Source organism: Phoca vitulina, unplaced genomic scaffold (assembly GCF_004348235.1).
Source record: "Phoca vitulina isolate PV1807 unplaced genomic scaffold, GSC_HSeal_1.0 scaffold10, whole genome shotgun sequence".
In the NCBI taxonomy this organism is placed as follows: Eukaryota; Metazoa; Chordata; class Mammalia; order Carnivora; family Phocidae; genus Phoca; species Phoca vitulina.
Window position 1 is genome coordinate 7,234,369 of NW_022589713.1, and position 21,179 is coordinate 7,255,547.

At 36.9% G+C, this 21,179-nt stretch overlaps 2 protein-coding genes across 7 annotated transcripts in view; one reads left to right on the forward strand and one right to left on the reverse strand.

The window, feature by feature from the left end:
• MED12L (mediator complex subunit 12L) overlaps positions 1 to 21,179 on the reverse strand; it is a 319,084-nt gene that overhangs the window by 38,128 nt on the left and 259,777 nt on the right. For 4 of the 6 annotated variants that reach the window (XM_032408435.1, XM_032408432.1, XM_032408433.1 and 1 more), the window contains 13 exons: positions 21,004 to 21,117; positions 17,580 to 17,779; positions 14,603 to 14,791; positions 13,736 to 13,810; positions 13,424 to 13,614; positions 12,480 to 12,641; positions 10,457 to 10,568; positions 7,778 to 7,867; positions 6,640 to 6,749; positions 6,310 to 6,445; positions 5,343 to 5,510; positions 2,923 to 3,285; positions 945 to 1,101 (listed from right to left, as the gene is read on the reverse strand). In XM_032408435.1, the coding sequence (XP_032264326.1) occupies positions 945 to 1,101; positions 2,923 to 3,285; positions 5,343 to 5,510; positions 6,310 to 6,445; positions 6,640 to 6,749; positions 7,778 to 7,867; positions 10,457 to 10,568; positions 12,480 to 12,641; positions 13,424 to 13,614; positions 13,736 to 13,810; positions 14,603 to 14,791; positions 17,580 to 17,779; positions 21,004 to 21,117 (2,067 nt within the window). The remainder of the gene's footprint in view (positions 1 to 944; positions 1,102 to 2,922; positions 3,286 to 5,342; positions 5,511 to 6,309; positions 6,446 to 6,639; positions 6,750 to 7,777; positions 7,868 to 10,456; positions 10,569 to 12,479; positions 12,642 to 13,423; positions 13,615 to 13,735; positions 13,811 to 14,602; positions 14,792 to 17,579; positions 17,780 to 21,003; positions 21,118 to 21,179) is intronic. The other 2 variants (XM_032408437.1, XM_032408434.1) reach the window with 1 other exon arrangement.
• P2RY12 (purinergic receptor P2Y12) overlaps positions 5,537 to 21,179 on the forward strand; it is a 44,444-nt gene continuing 28,801 nt past the window's right edge. The window contains exon 1 of the mRNA XM_032408448.1: positions 5,537 to 5,858. The gene's annotated coding sequence lies outside the window, so the exon portion shown is untranslated. The remainder of the gene's footprint in view (positions 5,859 to 21,179) is intronic.

The following is a 21,179-nucleotide window of genomic DNA, read 5'->3' on the forward strand; positions in this document are numbered from 1 at the left end:
GATTACACAGCAGGAGAGTGGTTGAGCCAGACCTGAACCTAGAACTGTAACTTCTGGACCAGCCCTCTCAACCTCTAATTTAGAGGACAAAATAGGGATTCTTGCCTGCTGTAAGCCAAGAATCAAACAATGTCTTTTCCTAGGCCTCAAAATGTCATTCTTGAATTACAATAAAAATCACAACATGCAGACTAAGATCTCAAAATACACTATTTTGTTGAACAAGCAAACTTTCATTTAGAAAAAAAATTAAATTCATTTCTAAGTAAGAGATTTTTTATTTAGGGAACGTTCATTTCAGATATAAAGTCTACTTGGGCTTGAATGAAAGCCATACTAAAATCAGGAACATTGACTATAGATTCGGTAGTTTTCCTTCTTTGATATCTCAGTCTACCTGCTGAACCAAATTTCTGAGATACTTCTCAGTATCAACAATTTATAATTCGAAACATAAGAAAATAAAGATACTGTGCAATATTGTCTAATTTTTAAAAACACAGATAAGAATTATATCTGATAAAAACACAAATTTCACAACATACAACTTTTATCAATTTTATATATTTAATTTCCTTCTAATACTGAATGAAAATTCCCAACTCAGAACATAACCTAGCAATTAAAACTGTAACACTTGAGAAATACTCCAGAATTGGTCACATATTAAATTACTCTATATGCTCAGGTATTATTTGATTCTTATAATTAGAATATATTCATGTATGTGACAATCAACAATAGATTAAAAGACTCATTTAAAAAAAAAAAAAAACCCCGTATTTTAGAAGAAGAAAAAACATTTCAAATGGGAAGGATTACAGAAATGTCAACTGAGTACTCAGTTCTTGCAGTTTCCACGTTTTGTTTCAGGTTAAAAGTAAAGAAAACCTCAAGCTACTTCACATCTCAGAGTGACCCGACCGTACTCTCTCTTCACATACCTGGAGTAAGAGATTGGTTCTGAAGGAAAAAACCCGGCTGCTGGGGCTGACCCATGAGGTTGTAGCCCCACAAGGTGGACTGTGGATGGTGCAACATCTGGGAGGAAATGGGTGAGTAGTTAGGAGGCACTCGGTATATGTTGCTCTGTGGATACTCCTTCAACATAAAGTTTAAAAAAAAAAAAAGTTATTTAACTCCATAAACTATATAGATGATGAATGCAAATTCTTATCACATTACTTGAGCCAGCTCCTATCCCAGTGGACAAGGCTGTTTTTATAGAGGGGAAGATGGAAGGCAAGAGTGTCAGCATGTTCTCTGCAAAACACTCATTTGAGTGAAAACTTTTGACTTAAGTAGTACTAGACTTAAGAAGTGAAGGGAAGATGTAAAAGGATCACTTCTGAAGTTTGTTTCTTAAAATACTAAAAGTACATCAACATTGACCACTGCCTACAACTGAAAGTGCATCTTCAGATGCTAAGTCTCTGGGGATCATTTCATCTTAGGTCACCTTAGGAAGACTTCCTGATATGTTGGGTCCGGATGAGAATGAGGCCAGAAAGACCCAATATACTTCAGGACCAATCCCTGGCCGAAATAGTATCTTATTTCCAGTTTTCAAGGCAGCAACCTAAAGACATAGACTCTCCACCATCTGCCTGCACCCCGCTCCCCCCCAGGCTTTGTCTTCCTTATAAGAGATGCAAAGTCTTTAAGGTTCACACCCAGATGTCTCAATTCCCCTGCCATCCCCCACCCCCCTTCTCTTAGTCTAGCCCTAAAGGATAAAGGAAAAACAAAACCTTGGATCCCTGAAATATAACCCACTGTGTAGGGGCAGTTCCAGAAGTAGTATGGGAGGAAGGGACATTACCAGGACTCACTCAGGAAATGAGAGAAGTTTTGGGACTTTTGTATCTGAAAAAAACCAGAAACCTATCCATGTGGACTGACGGGCTAGGAGGGTCCAGATTTTAGGGAGTTGCAGCCTGGACCTCTTCAAGACAAAGGAATATTGGTAGGAAGACCATATGAAAAGAGGGCACTACCATTCAAGTGGCATCCAAAAGTGATGGTGATCTTCTCTAGAAAAATATTAATCACCAAGCTATCAGCTAGGAAAAGATATGTTTTGGTTCTGACATAGGTAAATAATAGTAAGACAAGACATCTGACCACTCAATTGTGAATATTTCTTCCATTGTACAAGAATACCCTTGAACTTTATACAAAACTGTTTCGAATTCTCTCTCACGTATTTTCCAGGTGAATTTAAATGTAAAGATATTCTTGCACATTAATTCTATAAATGCTACAAAATTATTTCCAAATTACCATCTCATAGATTTCTGTTGTTTTCAAGAAAATGTTGGTATAGGTAGGGAAGGCTAATAGGGAAAAAAGGAATGAAACTTTTTAAAATTGTGTTTGTCTTCTATATAGTCTAAAAGTATGTTAAAGAAGTAAAATATACAGGAAAATAAGATGGAATGGTAAAATATGAAATCTCAGAAACATCCTACTGGATGTATTCGATGGCATGTTAGCTAGGAAATGCGAACAGTTTCTCACATTAATTTACTACATGTGTCAACTGCTCAAAAGATGATAAATATTTTAGACGTGAGATAATAAAAATATGCAAGAAGATGAGATATAAGGGATCTAAGAAATTCAAGTTTTAAATGTGAGAAATTATGAGGCACTGAAATATTAAAGATTATTCACAAGAGAAGCCTAAAATTAAAGTAATGAACAGGAGAGGAGGAAAAATCAGAAGCTATAATCCTGTTGTCTGTGACAAGTCACTGTTCATGTGCCATTCTATTAATTAAGACAGAGCTTTGTTAGGATTACAACTATTACAATAAGGTTTCTAATGCTTTTCCTGTAGCTAGAGACAAGACTCTGGGCATGATTAAATCTCCCACCAGGTGTTAATGAGCCAAAGACTTCCTAACTTCTCATACTCACATCAACTCTTGAGCTTGATTTCGTCTTGCGCTTCCTTCCCTTTGTTTTCTTCTCCTCGTCTGTTGCGGTTTTCCCCTGATCTGACAGCTCAGCTGACTTCCTCTCTGGTTCCTGAGAGACGGGAGATGTGGGCTCTTCCTCTTCCTCCTCGGGAGGCAGGGGCAGTGGCTCGAGGTAGTAACTTCGGGGCTTGGGCATGGGGTGTGTGTGATACAACAGCAGGTGATGCTGCTCCTCGTACTTGATCACCTTTCGGTCCACTCGGACAGTCCCGAACCAGGCCCAGGACAGAGGAGCTGGGTTCTTCTGACCCTCAAACAAATCCCACGGGGACACCTTCTGCTTTGTAGAGACCTGAAGACCCTGTGGTTGAGATAATGCTCCATGACCTCACGTTCAGGTCTTTTCCTGACTCCGAGGCCAAGCTTGCTTAGGACATGGATGCAAAGAACATTCTGGCTGGTGGTGAGGCTTAGAGTGCCCTAGCATACAGCAGACAGGTAAATGTGCTGGTTCAGGGTTTCACAGCTAGATCACTGGAGAGCTGCAGCTAGAATTCAGACCTTTAGGTTCAATTCTGCGGGTCTTTAGACCACAGGATAATCTGTTCAGGCTGCAACACCAGATGGTCCAGTATATTTTACTGTAAATTGGTATTCTGCAGTTAGGGTTTTTTTGTTTTGTTTTGTTTTTAGGAAAAAACACTTTCTAAAAAGTACTGCAATGTTGATCTTACTTTATTAAATTATAAATTATAACCCTTTCTTTGGATTTCATTTTGTCTTTTTTTTAACTTTGTTATTTTTGAGATAAAACAAAACTTGAGTCAAGTTATAGTCAACTTCTAATTGGGCTCAAATTAACTTCAATCCAAGCATGTATGGGCTTGATTCAGTACAGGAATCTTTCACGTACTTAATAAGCCAGTTTCTGAATAGTTAAAAAATATTACTACAGAAGTTAACTTGTACCAACAGGTACAAATAAAGTCTTTTAATTCAAGCTTATCTCTACTGGGTTTAGAAGAGGAAATGTTACTCTGTTTCTGAAAATAAAGGTTTCTTATTTTTAACATTAACTGGTGATGTCTCTTGGTACTTTCCCTGGCATACCAACTTGAAAATATTTTTCCTCAGAATGACCCCAAAAACAACTACTCAGGCATTCCATAAGATATGAATGCTCCTGTTCTTATCTACACAACTCTTCCATGGATGGATTTATCCAAAATCAAGGCTCATTTACTATGTATAAATTGATTGTTTCCTAATACTGTCTTGAGCTTAGACCTCTTCCTAGGTGCAAACACCATATATCCAAATGGTTTCTAGATGTCTCACCACTAGAGAGCCCAATGACCCTACAAACTCAAACTGCCCATAACACTAGCTTTTTCTGTCTCCACAATCACACTGGTAAAAGTACTCAGGTTACTCTGAATTAATGTAGCATTGCATTTCTCCTAAGAGCCACATTCTTTCATACCTTTAGGAAAACTCTTCCATTGGCCTGTATCACACACTTCCCTATTTCCCAACTAACTCTTAATCCTTCAAAATAATTCAAGTGTCAATTTTCTGGGGGGCCCTATTCTGACTACCTACTCCTTATCTGAGGGTGATGGCTCCTTCTCAGGGTTCCCTAACACTTTGTACCATGACACACAAATCTCACCACACTGTGATTGTCTGTCTACTTCTGCTTAAGGTAAGAGCTCTTTCATCTCTGTAGTTGCTCAATGTTCATTAAACGAATAACCACTCTTCTCGTATTTAAGGGAACCTTGCTTAATATCCTATATAAAACAAGTGTTCAATGAAATATTGTTCAACAGAGAAGAAAATTAAGTACCATCACCCTAAAAATATTTTTTTACTCAAAATAGCTTACTACATGAAGACTTTATCAATCAAAATTTTCTTATCTAAACGTACTGTTGTCAACTCTGAAGTAAGATCAGATCTGGTCTTTGCCTTCTTTTATTTTTACAATACATTTAAAAAAAAAACATTTTATTTATCTATTTGAGAGAGTACATGTGCACACATGAGTGGGGGGGGGGCAGACAGAGGGAGAGGAAGAAGTACACTCCCCGCTGAGCAGAGGCAGGGGCTGGGCTTGATCCCACGACCCTCAGGACCCCGGGATCACAATCTGAGCTGAAGGCAGACGCTTAACTGACTGAGCCACTCAGATGCCCCTTAACAATACATTTTTACTTAGTTTTCCTTCAGCGTGTTTCAGAAATTCACTTAAATTCACATAAAGTTTTAAATGAATTTATCTATGTAATAACGCCAATGACCAAAGCATTTAAATGACAAGACTATGCTTTAAAAAACTCAAGAAACTGTAAAATTGAGGTGTCTCATATACCCTATAGGAAGAGGAGAAAATATATACAAGAAACAAACATTTACTCTTGCCTGTTTTTTATCTATAGAGTCGAATCCAGCAATTTTGTTTCCCTTAGTGTCAATCAAGGAACCCATAGGTTCGCAAGTGATGACATCACATGTCTGTTTTGGCAAAGGTAGCAACTGTCGAACTTTGTCAATACTTTCTGATCTCTTGTCTCCTAGCTCTTTCTAAAAAAACAAACAAACAAACAAAACAAAAAGAGATAGAGAAGTGGGACAGAAATTACAACGAAGGCAAAAGTTGGTGAGAAGGAAGTTTCTCTTTGAAACATTTCCTTTTTTATAGCCAGAATGTTCTTTAACCTTGAACATGGTCTATGATGCAGCTTTCAATTAGAGTAGTGAGTATGTTTCATTTCTTCTATTTAAGTAGAAAATAGAACACATACAATGGGACTCTGGTTACACAACAAATATCACAGTGCTGAAATGACAAAAATCCCGTGTAGTATTTGCCAGCAGTAGGCAGAAGCTGCAGCAGAGAACACGTTCTCAAATCCAGGGTCAAACCTCAAGGTAATCGTTGGTTATTTTATTGATAAGGTCGTTAGAAATATTGATCTTTTTTCTTTTCTGCACCATTTGTTTACCGTTTATTTCAAAGATTGCATTATTGGTTAGTCAAATGAATTGGGTTTAGAAATATCAATGCAAATGATTATTTTTTCAATTATAGGTGCCAGTCCAAGCATGGTTCATCCTAAATCCAATGTGGGCATTTTTGTTACACATTTGATAGTAAATTTCCAAAGTTCCTTAAAAAGTTAAATATTTTGTGAATATAATTTTTTTAAGAAATATCTTCAAGCTATATGCTTATAACTTTTGAGTACTAGTAAGCTGAGGTAAAGCAAATAGCAGAATAACCAAATAACATCTAACTTAACACAGTAAATTAAGATAAAATGCAGCAAATGACTAATGCATAAACTATCTGAGATGATATATAAGCAGGTCACAAACTTACTTTTAGTTTCTTTACTAAATTCATGTATGCACGTTTGTTCTCTTCAGATCCCCCTGGGGATGCATTTGATAGGTCTGAGGCTAAGGTTCCATTGATTAAAACACCCAGCATGTCAAGAACTGTTGTGAATAATTCACTAAGAGGGGAGAAAAAAATTATTATTTTCACCTTAAAGCAAAACCAAGATATTCTTAACTAATAGCATTTTTATTTAAGCACAGAACTTTTGATGGTAACTAAGAGAATAAGATGTGACACAGTTTGTAGTCAGCATATCAAAACTTCTACCATGCACATGTGCAGCATACTATGTGTGAAGTAAGAACATACTTGTTAGTGTGCATGTCAACAGTTCCAGAAGTAATGATCTGGAGGAGGAGGAGGGCCCAGTCTGTCGTCCACTGGGTGCTCCTCTGCACAGTGTCAAACATTCCACCCACCTGGCACGAAAAAAAAAATACAATAAAACTTTATTACAAAGAAAATACCATCCCATCACTTTATGTAGCCAATTTTGATTTGTTAAAAAACAAAACAAAACAAAAAAAAACAGTAATAAGACTCTAGTTTATAGGTTATCATATCTTCTCTCTTACCTAGCTACCTATTTGTCACTGTTTTTGGTTCCTTCAGCACAGGAATTTGGTCATTCAAAAAAAAAAAAGAGGGGGGTGGGGTAGGAGGAGAAGGGGAACCTGAGTGTGGGCACAACATCAATAATGAATTAAATAATAGGAAAATTAACTCTCTTCTGTTCCTAATCTTTCATAATACCCAGTTTTACAATATAACTTTAGTCCAATCTGAATAGGTCAAAACCAGGTAAGTTGATTATCTACAACTTTGTGTTGTTCAATTACTATTGCATCTAAGCCTATTGTCATACTAACACTTGGAAATATCCAGTAACACAGAAGACTGAGGGGCAGCAACTGCCAAGTATCAGGCAAGCCATCCACCAGAGTAGCCTTCATTGAGGCTTGTCCAATAGGAAAAGAAAACTTCAAAGAAATGTGCAATGTGTGAGAAATTTTAAATGTCTGGATAGCCTCCCTGTCGAATTTGTTTTTTTGATCAATATGATGGAAAGTTTGACAAAAGTTCAACTTACGGCACATTTTTATATGGGTCTTTAAGTGAGTATAATCAAAGCTAATTCATCTCAAAGCAATAACCTTCTCAGACCTACTCTTAGCACAAACTGAAAAGGAGGAGAAATTCCCTGGGGCAGGAGGTGCAGAACACCAATGCCCAAAATACCTATGCCCTCTAGAAGTCAGACCAGACAGGAAGGCCAGCAGCAAGGACAGACATGTGAGAGACAGGGAAGTTGTTAGAGCAAAGAGCAAACAGTGGAAGGCCTCACACCTTGGAATGAAGAGTATGACCATCGAAGGAGTGGAACGCTGGAGTCATTTTCACATTTAGATAAGTGTAATGGAGAGAAAACACTAGAAATGCCCCTTACCAAATTTAGGCGAAGTTGCAATGCTTCATGCATCATCTGCCGTGCTTTTATGTCATCTTGGTATCGTTCTTCTCTCCAATTACTTAAAATCTAAATCAGCAAATAAATGGAAGAACCCAAAACTTATTTTCCCTATTAAAATGGATTTTTTCTTAAAGTTATATTGAGCTTCTTACTGACAGTCAAAAATAACTCTTACTTTAACGAATTAATAAACAAAGCAAAATAAAATTTTAGCTTTCCTCCTTCTTCCACGCAGACAGAAATCTGGTTATTTCTTGCTCATTGCCTTTCTAGGTGGAAGAAGAAAATTCTCATCTATTTACAATCCTGGTAATAAGTCTTAGAAAATGCTTTAAAGGAAGATGAAGTTAAAGATTAACAAACAAACAAAAAAGATTATTTTTTAAATATGTTATTTCACTGGTCTTATTAAGATAAATATTGAATAGACAGAATTATATTTTATATCAGTTCTGTGTTACATTTCTAGGGACCTATGAACCCTAGCAAATGTATTATTTTGATGTTTTATTGAAGGGGGGGGAGTCTTGCTATGTTACACTTCTGTCTTCATTGATAAAGAATGTATATACTATTTTGAAACATATGACAATTTTCACATCAGTCAAGTGGTGTATTGTTCTACAAAGTGAGTGCTTTCACTGATTCAGACTAATGTTAGAAAAGGGAAGATTTGTTTAGGAGAAGCAAACCACAAGTGGGCAACACCCTAGAATCAGATGGCAAGGGCAAAGTCCCTCCCCCTACTGCCATGCTCTGAAATATGGTAACTACTGAGAATCATCTTATGAGTTAAAATGAGTCATATGGGGAAGTAACCCTCCCCAACAGATGAACTGTAAGTATATGGCATGATGAGAGGAGAGCATTTCTCCAATCTCATCAGTATAGAGTCCTCTCCCAAGTCTGACTTGAGGGTCCCAGACAGTAAACACAAAACTGTATGAGAGCTTTCATTCTAGCAACAGGACAAATAAAAATAAGTCAAATGTAAGAAGTTGCATGAACCAGGTCAAGGGGATACAAAATGACCGTGGTCCTATTTTTGGAAAGTGATCAGGGAGGGCCTCCATGAGGAGGTGACACCTGAGCACAGACCTGATGAAATGAGGGAGCAATCCTGCTGTTATCTGGGAGGAAAGCCTTCCACGTAAAGGGAAAAAAAGATGCAAAGGTGCTGCAATGAGAATCTGCTTGCCAAGTTCAAAGGATAGCGGAGCACGTGGGTGGCTTTTAACAGTCAATTTAACTTCTGTCTCTTGATTTCGGCTCAGATCATGATCTCAGGGTCATGGGATGGAGTCCTGCCTTGGGCTCCGTGCTCAGTGAGGAGTCCGCTTCTCTCCCTCTCTCCGTCCCTCTGCCCTTCCCCCCTTTATTTATTTTGCTCGATTGCTCTCTAAAATAAATAAATTTAAAAAAAAAAAAAAAAGGATAGCAATGGGGTCAGTGTGAAGAGTGGAGTGAGCAAGGCATGACTGGTAGGAAACAAGGCAGAAGGGGGAGCCAGTGCCAAATCATGTAGGCCTCTGTAAGCCCAGACTTTGAATTCTTATTCTAGGTATATTGAGAAACATTGGAGTATTTTGGGCACCAAAGTAACAGGTGATTTACATTTTAGAAGGATCACTTTGGCTGTTGTGCAAAGGATAGATCTCTCATATCTAAAAAGCGGGAGATGACGAGAGGACCAAATGAGTCAAGTATCCTTGTTCACATTCATGTAGTACCATCTGAAAGAAAGACATGATGTCATAGAAACAGAGGGCCACAGGAGGGTTCCATTTGGCTCTGTAAGCGGATAAAACATCCCACATGACCAATCTACCTACTTGGCTCAATTCCACACTTCCCAATTTCTAGTTCCATCACCTGGCTTCCTTTAAGTACACAGAATGCAAATGCCCCAAAGAGTGACCAGGAGAACTGTGGGTGGTGGAATGCCAAAATTCAAATTCTTTGTACACAAATCAATATACCTTCTGATTTTGAAATTAGTACTTTACACTCAACTGGCATTGGTCTGGCTCTGGCAGGAAAATAAAACTGAGGGACGCATGGGTGGCTCAGTCGGTTAAGCGTCTGCCTTCAGCTCAGGTCATGATCCCAGGGACCTGGGATCAAGTCCCACACTGGGCTCCTTGCTCAGCCGGGAGCCTGCTTCTCCCTCTGCCTGCCACTCTCTCGCTCTGACAAATAAATAAATAAATAAAATCTTTAAAAAAAAAAAAGAAACAAAGAAAATAAAACTGAGTTTCTGAACGAAGAGAGCTCAAGCTGAGACCCTCCACATAGGTGGGGGTGGAGCTGGAGAAGCTGGAGAGAGGTTCCTCTGTCTTAGCACCACGCCTGCAACACACACTGCTCAAGCACCTCTCCCACGACGCAGGATCAGGAGAGGAGCAGATATGTCAAAGTTGTACGCAATGTACAAAATATTATTTTTATAGGGCACAATGCATAATTACTGTTACAAAACTGTGAATCTTGTGGTGCCTAGAATGCCAGGTAGGAAAATAGGACATGGATTGTGTTTCCTTGCAGCTAATCAAAATATGTTGTCGTCTTATTAGTTTAATCTCAGTATTTGAAAGGAAAACAAATTAATGTCATTAGAAAAATACTTGCCTGGCTTAATATTCTCATATACTTTACCTGATTAACTTGATTCTGAAGAGATGTTAGGAGGCCTTCCCGTTGTTCATCTTGTCCCTTAAGGCAGGTAAGGACCAGTGAGAGGAAAGGTTGTTGACTCAAAAGAGACATACTACAAAGGAAGTAGTAACAGCAGATCTAGTTAGAAAGGATGGATTACTTCCTGTGCAACATAGATCTCTTGCCCTTGGGTTATTGGCTCTTATTTATTTTACTACTAGAAAAGGAAAGAGAGTAGTAAATAGCCAAAGCCTACTTAAAAAGTTAAATCATAGCTCTATTAAAAAGATTAAAAGCCACTGTGATGATTCTAAATAATTTAATATGCTCTCCTGCCCTTGAAGGCATTCCCAAACTAGCATTAATTCATATTGCAAGAGCATGTTGGGGGAGTGCAGTGAGAAGAGAATTTCTATTTTGTATCGGTAAGCTGAATTGAAGATGTACATCAGCAGGAATATCACTTTATATGCAGAAGAAAATGAAAAATTTAAAAATTTCTGTCACACAAAACTATTATCTTAGAGTCAAAGAAACAGGCCTATACGATTGTTGTGCTTATATTATTTTTTAGCACGTTTCTTAAGACCAAAGAGGGCGGGTATTGAGAGAAATAAGATCAGCACCTAGGTCTGAGGATCCAAAAGCAGTGAGCTTGTTAGTGACCCACCATATCCCATAGCCTCATCGTAAGAGGTGTTAAGGCATTTGAGTTAAAAAAAAAAAAAAAAAAATCTATTTTAAATTGTCATTTTATTAATATTTCTTCAATTATCGGAGAACTAACAAATCATATTGACAAACTAAGTGCTATGTTGGAAAAAAAATTCTTAAAAGGAGATCGAGACCCAAAGATTTCAATGTGCTTCATCCTCTACCAGCAGAGCTGAGAGATACTGACTTGGGAAGAGTCATCTTTAAACTATGCAATACCATCTGTGTCCCCTCTGTGGGAAGAGAGGCAATGTACATGCAACATCCATTAGCAAATTAACTTCCAGAATTAAAACTGAGTCATCGGGTTGGTTGACTGACCCTTGCAAAGGTAACACCCAAAACAACCAGGTAACAAACAAAATACATGTAAAATAGGTCTCTACGAAAATGCACTTTAGTTAAAGAGTAGGGTCTCAGGAGCCAGACAACCCGGGTTTAAACTCAAGTCTTACAACTCCTTAGCTGTGTGTCCTTGTGAAATTAACTTTTCAGTGCCTCCCTTCCCTCATCTTAAGGAAGGTATAATGAGAGCACCCACCACATATGATTGCTGTGATAATTTAAAAGTTCATGTATGTATGTGATGTGTTTTATACAATGGCATTTCATAAGGGCTCAATAAATGGTAGCTACTAAAATATTAATTAGGGGGTAAGAACTATACATGTTCAGAGTTTTTTGTTTTTTCTTTTTTAAATGGAAGAGATCTTCCTTATTTCCCTTTACTCCTGAGGTGCTAAATTCATATTTTCACATTAGAGCATAGCTCTGTTCTTTCTCAGTAACAGAGTCAGTTTGCAAATTTAATTATTTGAAACTATTTCTGGGGCCTAAAATAAATGAAGTAAAGATTAAACTTAGTGGTTTATAAATTTTAGTATTTAGTCTAGAACAAGAGCCCTAAATGTTAAAAATATTACTATCTTAGGGCCCAACAGGACAGAATGATAATTCTATGTATTTTAAACATAAATAATTAAAACAATGAAAAGTAATTAAATGTAGAATCTAAGGACTAAATGGATATCCAGATCTGATTCAACAGGTCTGAGGTGAGGCTAAGAACTTGGTATTTTTAATGGCTCAGCAGTGATTTGGGTACACAAGTAGAACGAACTGGTGTACTAAGTATGTTTAACCTGGAACTTTTTAGGATCCGAGCTTTACCTAACAGATTATTTTCATTTCCATTTAAAAACATAATTTCAGTGCACTCTGGGTACACTGACCATGTATGTCTGCAAGATGCTACTTTTTCTCAATCATTCCTTAAGCCCTCACAAAGAGACACACCTTGCAGCCGTACCTTTTCTGTTTTTGTCTGTCTCTTTCCTTTTTTGAAGAGGAGCCCAAGTGCTGTCCCTTCTCCAGCTCCTCTCCAGCAGCTTTTAGTACCCTTCCTTGCACAGAGGTCGGCAGCCTGGCAATTAGGGGGGCCACCAGCCACACACCCCTGCGTTCAGAGGAGCTAAAATCAGAAATAGGTGTTATACCTACGGAGGTGTCCTTTTCCTCTGCTCTCACAGTTATAACAGAAACTCCAGGGAAAAACTTTCATGAATAAGAAACACCAATTATCCTAAAATTTCCCTTTTAACTCTGTACTATCTTTCCTCTTGCCAAATATCAGAGAGTTGAACACACTTTTCCACTCTTGCCATGGAGAGCAATAAAACATGGGGTTCTGAGAGAATAAAAAAAAAAAAAAACTTTTTAAATCTATTAAGTGTTCTTCTATGATTTTAGTTCTCTGATTAGCAACAGTCCTTTTGTAGAACAAGCAACACACTTTACTGTCATGGTTAAGATAGGAAATGTTCTGATGATATTTAAGCATATTAATAACCAATTTATAAGGTTGTAAAATTCACTAATTACACTTTACACCCAAATGATGAAATACAAATCAATCTGCCTATCATGATTATCCTTTGTGCAACACTGCCAATTAATAAAGATGGCAGAAAAAGTGTTTCATATATAATGAATTCTATAGAACAGAGTAGCCTTAATTAGACAGTAAAGAAATTAATCCCTTCTGCGTGTCATATGTAGTTCCAAGGAGTCTGGATGTGGTAAACACTGAGACATCTTTCATCATCGTGCCCTTTAACACATTATAAAATAATGATAACTGACACAAATAATTTCACATTCCTGCAGCTTTATGAAAAGTAACGCATCATGCAAATAAAAATATACCATTACATGTGAAAAAGTGAACACAGCCCAAACTGCAGAAAAAAATACCTTAGAAATGTCTTTATTCCATTCTGCCTCGTGCTACTTGTATCAGTATTTCCAATCCCATTTGGGTTGAAGAGGCCCATTCCAGAATTAGAAGAATTATTGTTCAAGTCAGCAGACTGCTGGAATACCTCTATTGTTGCCTTTGCAATATTATCCAGTAAGTTGTTCATTTCAGCCACTGAACCAGAGCCCTGGAGTTACACATAAGAAAACTAGCATGCATATGTTTTACTTCATCTTCCAACATCAACGTGTTCTTCCTGTTCTTAAAATTTTGTATACATAACACATCCTTCCAATATATATACTCACAGGGTCCTTCAAGCACTGTTTGATCATTAACTGAAGTTCTAGCCAGGACTGCCTTAGTGTCCACTGCTCAAGATTCTGGGGAAAATGGAAAGAATTAACACATCAAGGATACTGAATGTGTCTTAAAATATAATAATTCCTTGCAGTATTCCCTCTCTCAAGAAAGAATAGAATAATCATACAGAATAAAGGAATTTGTAGGGATCAAAAGGCTTCCAGGTCCATTAAATACATTCATTGTAGACACAAATTAAAAAAAAACAAACATTAAAATAATGCACATCTGGGGCCCCTGGGTGGCTCAGTCAGTTAAGCGTCTGCCTTGGGCTCAGGTCATGATCCTGGAGGCCTGGGATCGGGCTCTGTATTGGGCTCCCTGCTCAGTGGGGAGTCTGCTTCTCCCTCTGCCCCTCCCCTTGCCTGTGTGCTCTCTCTCACTTGCTCACTCTAATAAATAAAATCTTTAAAATAAATAAATAAAATAAAGTAAAATAAAATAATGCACATCACTCAGCCAGGCACTGGAAATAAGATAGGGATTTCTTCTCCCAAAATCTATTTATCTAGGCAATCCCATTCCAAAATAATTTTAATACTTTTTGAATATTTAAGACTATCCCTCCAGAAAACTTATGTCTCATCTAAATACAGTAGACTTAAAATATCAATGTTTATATTATGATTGTATAGCATTTGCAGTATCTGTATTTACCTAGCAATGAAGTACAGCAATTGCACAGAAAAGAAAGTTGGGAGAATAAATATCAGAATTGAAGTCAAGAATTAGTTAGCACTGAGCAAAAAAACACAAACAAAAAAAAAGTGTTACATGACAGAAACACAATCTTTAGACTCTTAATCACTCACCTGAAGAATACGCTTAATGTGCTGTCTTTGCAAGTTGTCCCCCTCCGTACATTCTTTAATACCATGAGGATAACAGATAAGCTGTAGTAATTTCTGTGCTTGCATATTTGAAAGCACAGGGTCCAATATAAGCTCTTTGTCTGTGCATAATCTTTCAGGTTCTTTTAAGCAATGTTCTCCTACCCATTCCTTTAAAAAAAAAAAAAAAAAAAAACAACTGTTAGATTGACAGGCAGAGACTTTCTATACATGAATGTAATAGGCACTAAATCATGTTGCACAATGGAATATAAAGCAGACAGAAATCTTCCAATTAAAAAAAAATTACATGAAAAAAGTAGGTGGGAAAAATTTTGAAAACAAAATTCCTGGTATTTTGACTTCCTAAAAATACAAAGTGGGATCTTGGTTAAAAAACGTACTGCATGGAGCACTGGGTCCTGTACGCAAACAATGAATCATGGAACACTACATCAAAAACTAATGACATAATGTATGGTGATTAACGTAATAAAAAAAACATTTGAAAAACAAATATGCAAAAAAAGGAAAGAAAAGAAAGCTAAAGAAACTAAAGAAAATATTGGCATATAATGGTAATGATTCTGTATTATTACATGTCTTCATTTTTATGTAACGCATAGTACATTCCACTGAATAGAAAGAAGAATAAAACATTTAGAAAACTGTCTTCATTTTTTATAACAAAATTTAAAACTATTGATACATATAGTCAATTGCCCTCCAGAGAGTTTCTACCAATTTAAACCCCTATCGCCTTTTCTTTATTCATTGCAAACTCTTTAACTATAGAAGAAATCATCAACAGAGTGCAATTTGAACCCAGATCTGTTTCAGAGGTGGCCTAGTTTCTTAACTACACCAGGAGCCCAACGCTGAGTATCTATTAAAGACACCCGGGAGCTTGCTAAAATTCCAAAGCCCAGGCCCCATCAAATAAATATCTGATGGTGGGACCCAGACATCAGTAATATTTTTCAGGGATTAAAACTGTTTGACCTTTGGTGCTTCTGGTTGGGAACCAATACACAACTGCCTCTCACTATCTGTATGACCATTTCACGAACTTTAACCATAGTTACAATATGCCCTAATAAAAACATGACCCTGTTAACATAATGTCTCCATCAAAATGGAAAATAGCATATATGGCATGCCATGTTTTCTTTTTTTTTTATAAGAAAAGAGAAATTAGGGGAAAAAAGGAAGATAAATTAAAAAATAATAAAACTGATCACCAAGGGCAGGAAAAAACACAGGATAGAAGAGCCTGATAGAAGAGACAGAGAATACATCTCTTAGTGCTCCTTTTTGTGCAGTTGACTTGTAGAAGCATGCTAGTCTAAAGCAGAGCTGATGTGGGGAGGAAGAAAAAGGGAATCTAAACTGAATGCAAACAGAAACAAATGAAATCAATTCTATTTCAAATGAATAACAGCCATACTGAAGGAGAAAGTTCAAAAAGATGTTTAACACACAAAAAAACAAATCCTCAACTCCTTTTCATTTTTTCCTAGTGGTATAGGTGTAGCAATTCTGAAAACTATTTCAGGTGTAGTACAGAATTAAGTACATGAGTAAATGATTGATCTTACTGGGAGCCAGGGTTCTTGCTGTGGAAGACAATATTAATATGGAATGGGGGAATGCAAAGAAGAACTAAGTGGAGTTAATAGAAGTGGATGTATCAGTACGAACTCATGAATATACACAGACATTTATGTATATGCATGTATTTTTTCCTACTTCTATCTGCTGAAAGGGCTTAGAGACAAAGAATACCCACTGCCCACAGTAATGAGCACCACAGTGCCCATATCTTGGTTTCTAAATACCATTCTCTACTAACTAGAACCAGAATTCCTTGGAGGAATGAGTAATTCCAGGTTTGGAACAGGGAAAGCACAAGGTGGGCCAGGAACTAAGAAAGTACTTGGGGGGAGGGGGAAGGGATGGAGACATGTCAAAATAACTTAAAAGCCAGGATGAAAAGGTTCCCACTGGAGAAATCTGTGACAATTTGAACATGAAAATAACTAAGGATAGTATTTTATAATCCATATGGATAACAAATAAATAAGAATAAGGGAAAAAAATTAATAAGGGTAGGCTCTCTTTAGAGTACAGTGCAAATCACTAACTATAGAGGAGTTGGGGAGAAACGCAATCACCATTTTGTAACCCTCATATAAAGACGAGTTTGGACAAGAATCAAAATGAATGCTATATGGGTGGTGGAGTTTGGTGAAGAGCAAGATATCTGTGTTGTCTCAAAATGTCTCCCAATGACCGTTTACTGATTGCAAGGGGAAAAAATGGTAACTACACAGCAGCGAGATCTTGAAACCATACAATGGAGACACCTTGATCAAAACGATCTGAGGTGCAGATGCACATGATGTGCCTTCAGGTGTGACTACCCTAGAACACAACATTACTTCTGTAGCATCTTGGCCAAGATTGCATCATCTGAAGCTAATCTATGGGAAATTTCAGACAAAACTAACATTATGGGACAACTGACAAAATTGAATATGGCCTGCAGGTGAGAAAAAATTACTGTACCAAGGCTAAATTTCTTGTTTTTTGGTAACTGCATTTGGTTATATTAATAAGTAAACACTAAGGTATTAAAAAGTAAAGATTCATAATGTATGCCATCTACTCTCAAAAGCTTCAGCAAAAAATTAAAAAGTATATGCATCCACATTCACATACAAATAGAATCATAAAGCAATGTGGCAAAATGTAAACAACTGGTGAATCTACATAAAGGGCATATACACTGGAGTTCTTTATTATTATTGCAACTTTTCAACAAATTCAAATTTATTTCCAAATAAAGTTAGCAGGAAGAAAAGGACCCCCAATGTGCAAGTTTCCTACAACAGTGAGCATTTCTCTCATAAGGACAATTATACAGTGAAGTTAAAGGCAAATTAAATCTGAAAAATACCTGTTGACAGATAGTCCTCAGTACATATCTAGCATATTCTCTTAAATTGGCAGTTTCTATGGAAATGCTTTTCCCACAGGATTTTGAATTTTGTGAGGCAGTCCAGATATCATCGGCATTCCCATCACGTCGTAAACCCCTCATGGTGAAGTCATCATTCTTTAAAGAGCTGACATTGTTATTGCCAATTTTGGCATCTCCTAAATAATAGAACCACAAAAGCAAAATCACAGAAGTTCAAAATATTGCCAAATCCTTGAGAAGTAAATGAAGCAAGTCTTCAGGGACTTAAAATACGTGAATGGCATCATTATGGCATAGATTGTTGTTCAGCAAGAGAGAGAACAGATCAAGAGAATAATTGCAAGAACCCAGAGAAGTTTCACTGGACATGGAAAAAGAAGCATATTCAAAACTTATTCCTTATTTCGTTTACAGAATTAAGTATGTGTTCACTGAACTTGGAAAGGCCATTATGAATCATACTTAATAATCAGAGAACATTGTTTTCACCAATATTTCAAGCACAAATGTATTCAATATTCAAATTCATTTCACTTATAGACAAGGAAAAAATGGGTTACTCACCCTTCTAGATGTCCCTTTTCCATTTCTTCTCTTACAATGACTTATTTTCTATCCATAGGTCAAGAGAAAAGTTTTGCCTTAGCCCACCTTACTATCAACTTCTTGACAAGAGAGATTTATTTCCCTGGGAATGGAAAAGGGCAATGCATACTAAGGAAGCCCTAAAACATAGGGCACTCATTGAATAACCCAAGTCTCTCACTTTCCTCTCTGTAAACATCCAAATTAGAAAACCTCACCAGATCAACCTCTAATATACTGAGTCAAATGAAACTAAGGAAAGGGTTTCCCTCGTAATCAAGTTCTTGGGGACAAAATGGAGCAGAATGTCTGAATAGTTGGAAATAAGAAATCCTCTCCAGCTGTGAAAGACAAATCACTATCATATTTTAAAGTGAGAGAATTGATAATAAAGACTACCAAATGACAACAGAGCCTCTAAACTTTTGCCTGTTTACCCACAGGTTTATAAGCCTTGAACAAGAAAATTTCTTGGAACCAACAAATGAGTTTAAATGAGGCCCCTCACTACCCACTATGAGTAAAACTAAGCCCGTATTAGTGAAAAAAGCCTTTTAAAACCCACAGGTCAACCAAGAAAAGGTTTTGAAAAATTTGAAAAATCAGAATGGCTTAGTGAATATAAGAGGAGGGGAGGAATAAACAATGCTTTTCAAATCATCAATATCTTATAGTATCATAAATTCCTCATTAAAACACACAATAGAAAAAGTGCCAATTTCACTTCACTCACAAGTTCATTTAATTAAGCAGAGCTCCTTGGGAGCTGAAAGATATGTACCAAAATTTAGCATACTTTCTCCCACCTCTGGGGATACAAAGAACTATTTCTACACCTTAAGGTAAAACTACTACATAAATTAAAAACCAATTTCTAAAGAACAGTTTTAGCTCCCAAACTCAAAATAGATGCTGGTGGACAGGACTTGAGAGAACATTGGTAAGGACAGGGTAAGGTAGAGAAATTAAAACTTCCATAAAAACAAAATCAGAGACACAAACACCTCTGCCTAGGAAATCCTCAGCTTCCCATTTAGTTTAGGTGTTAGGATGACAGGGAAGGTACAGGAGACGGGGCCAGCACCTTCCGTAACTGCAGAAGAGTGTCCAGCGACTGCCCAGTCCAAGGCTCTGCTGACCTCCAAATGACCCGGTCCTGACTTCTCAGACTCGAAGCATTCTCTATCTACCGAGAACTGACGTGAATTACAAAGATCGAGGAAAGCCAACCAAAGATAAATGAACTGGTTATTACACATGGATATTAAAATGCAATTATGTGACTCTTTAAAGAGGCTGGCAAATTTTAGTTGGAACTGGAACAGTCCTCCAAATGAAGGGGTAAGTGTCTAGATGGCACTCATCTTGCTTTCTGCCATTAAATGTCTATCCCCTTCTGTAGTCACAATTCAAACAGTAGTTTGTTGAATAGCTACTGTTTCAAAACCTACTTTCTAGTTTTTCTGATGGGCACTAGAGGTACCACAGTTTAAAAAAAAAAAAAAAGCAAGTCTCTGACTTCATGATCTCTACATTTATTTAAGTAGATTGACCAGCCATTTTCTTTTCAAACATCATCAGAGAAGAGAAATTTTATTTACTGAAATGAGCATTTAATGTTGGTGGTATAATAATACAAGCTCCTAAGCTCAGAAGAGAGGCTATGACCATCCACATGGCTCTACCTTTCCCTTTTACTATAAACTCATGGGCATTTCCAAGGGCATCCCTTTGATATTATATATATATGTATACATATGTTTTCTCCAACCTTTAATCTTAAACTACTGCAAAAATTAGAAACCACATGTAAATATATGTATGTGTGTGTATATATTCTTTTCTTAAGGTGAACTTTTAATAATTTTTTTAGTGAAAATCCTGTTATCCTTTATTGTCACCAAATAACATTCAAACAGGTATATAAAGTATAATGTTCTTTAAGACTCCTCTAAAACATTTCCTATCTACTCAATAGTTTCTATTCTAATCAAAGAGAGCTCCTTCAGAACATGAGAGAACTTTTATTTAGTCAAGGCCAAAAGAGGGTTCCCACAGTTGGAATTAGGCAGTGTGGACTCAAGACTTCCTACTCATTCAAATCCTGAACAATTTATAGAATCAAAATGTCTTAAAGCATTACACCATCAATGAATAAAAAATGCAGTACTACTACTCCAGGAGTACATATGCCAATAGGAGTATAAAGGATGTCTTGGACATTATGGATTAAATTTTTAAAAATTCTGATATCTAATATTGATTTATCAATAATATCAACATCATTGCAATTATTACCTGATTCATGAAAACCCCAAGGCAGAAGTTTATATACTTGTTAAGGGTCACAACTGAAGTAGAAACACTAAGGTTAAAACCCAGGTTTTCTGATGTCCTGCTCCTAATATATGACATGAAATTTAAACCTTTGGTTAGATCACCATGTCATCTGTGTCCATCACAAAGTGTGATTTATGCCAACAAATAAAAACAAAACCACCCTGTGGGTCTGAGAATCTGTATTATATCAAAATGAAATATCCTGTAGTTAAAATGCCATCAAAAAAAACAAAAACAAAAACAAAAACAAAAACCTCTTATATTTAAATTCCCCCAGAATTTGTAGGTAAGGAGCAGACATCTCAAGTCCAACTGATCTTGGACTTGGAGAAAGCCAACTAATTTTGCCAGGAAAACCAAACCAAACCAAACCAAACCATGTTTCTAGTAATATGAATTAGAGTTGAACCTAAATACAAATTATTTTTCCTCTGTTTCTGGTGAATAACCAAGTTTAGTGCCAGGATAATCTTACCAAGCATCATAATTGCTTTTAAGACAGCAAACACGGCTCCCACTTCAATGCTGTTGTGAGCAGCGGCTAAGAGGTGTCTATCACAAGATGATCTTATTCCAGGGAAAGGTTTGCCTATGAGAACAACAGCAAATGGTCTCATTACCACCATTAACGATCTCTTCTAACCATTTACA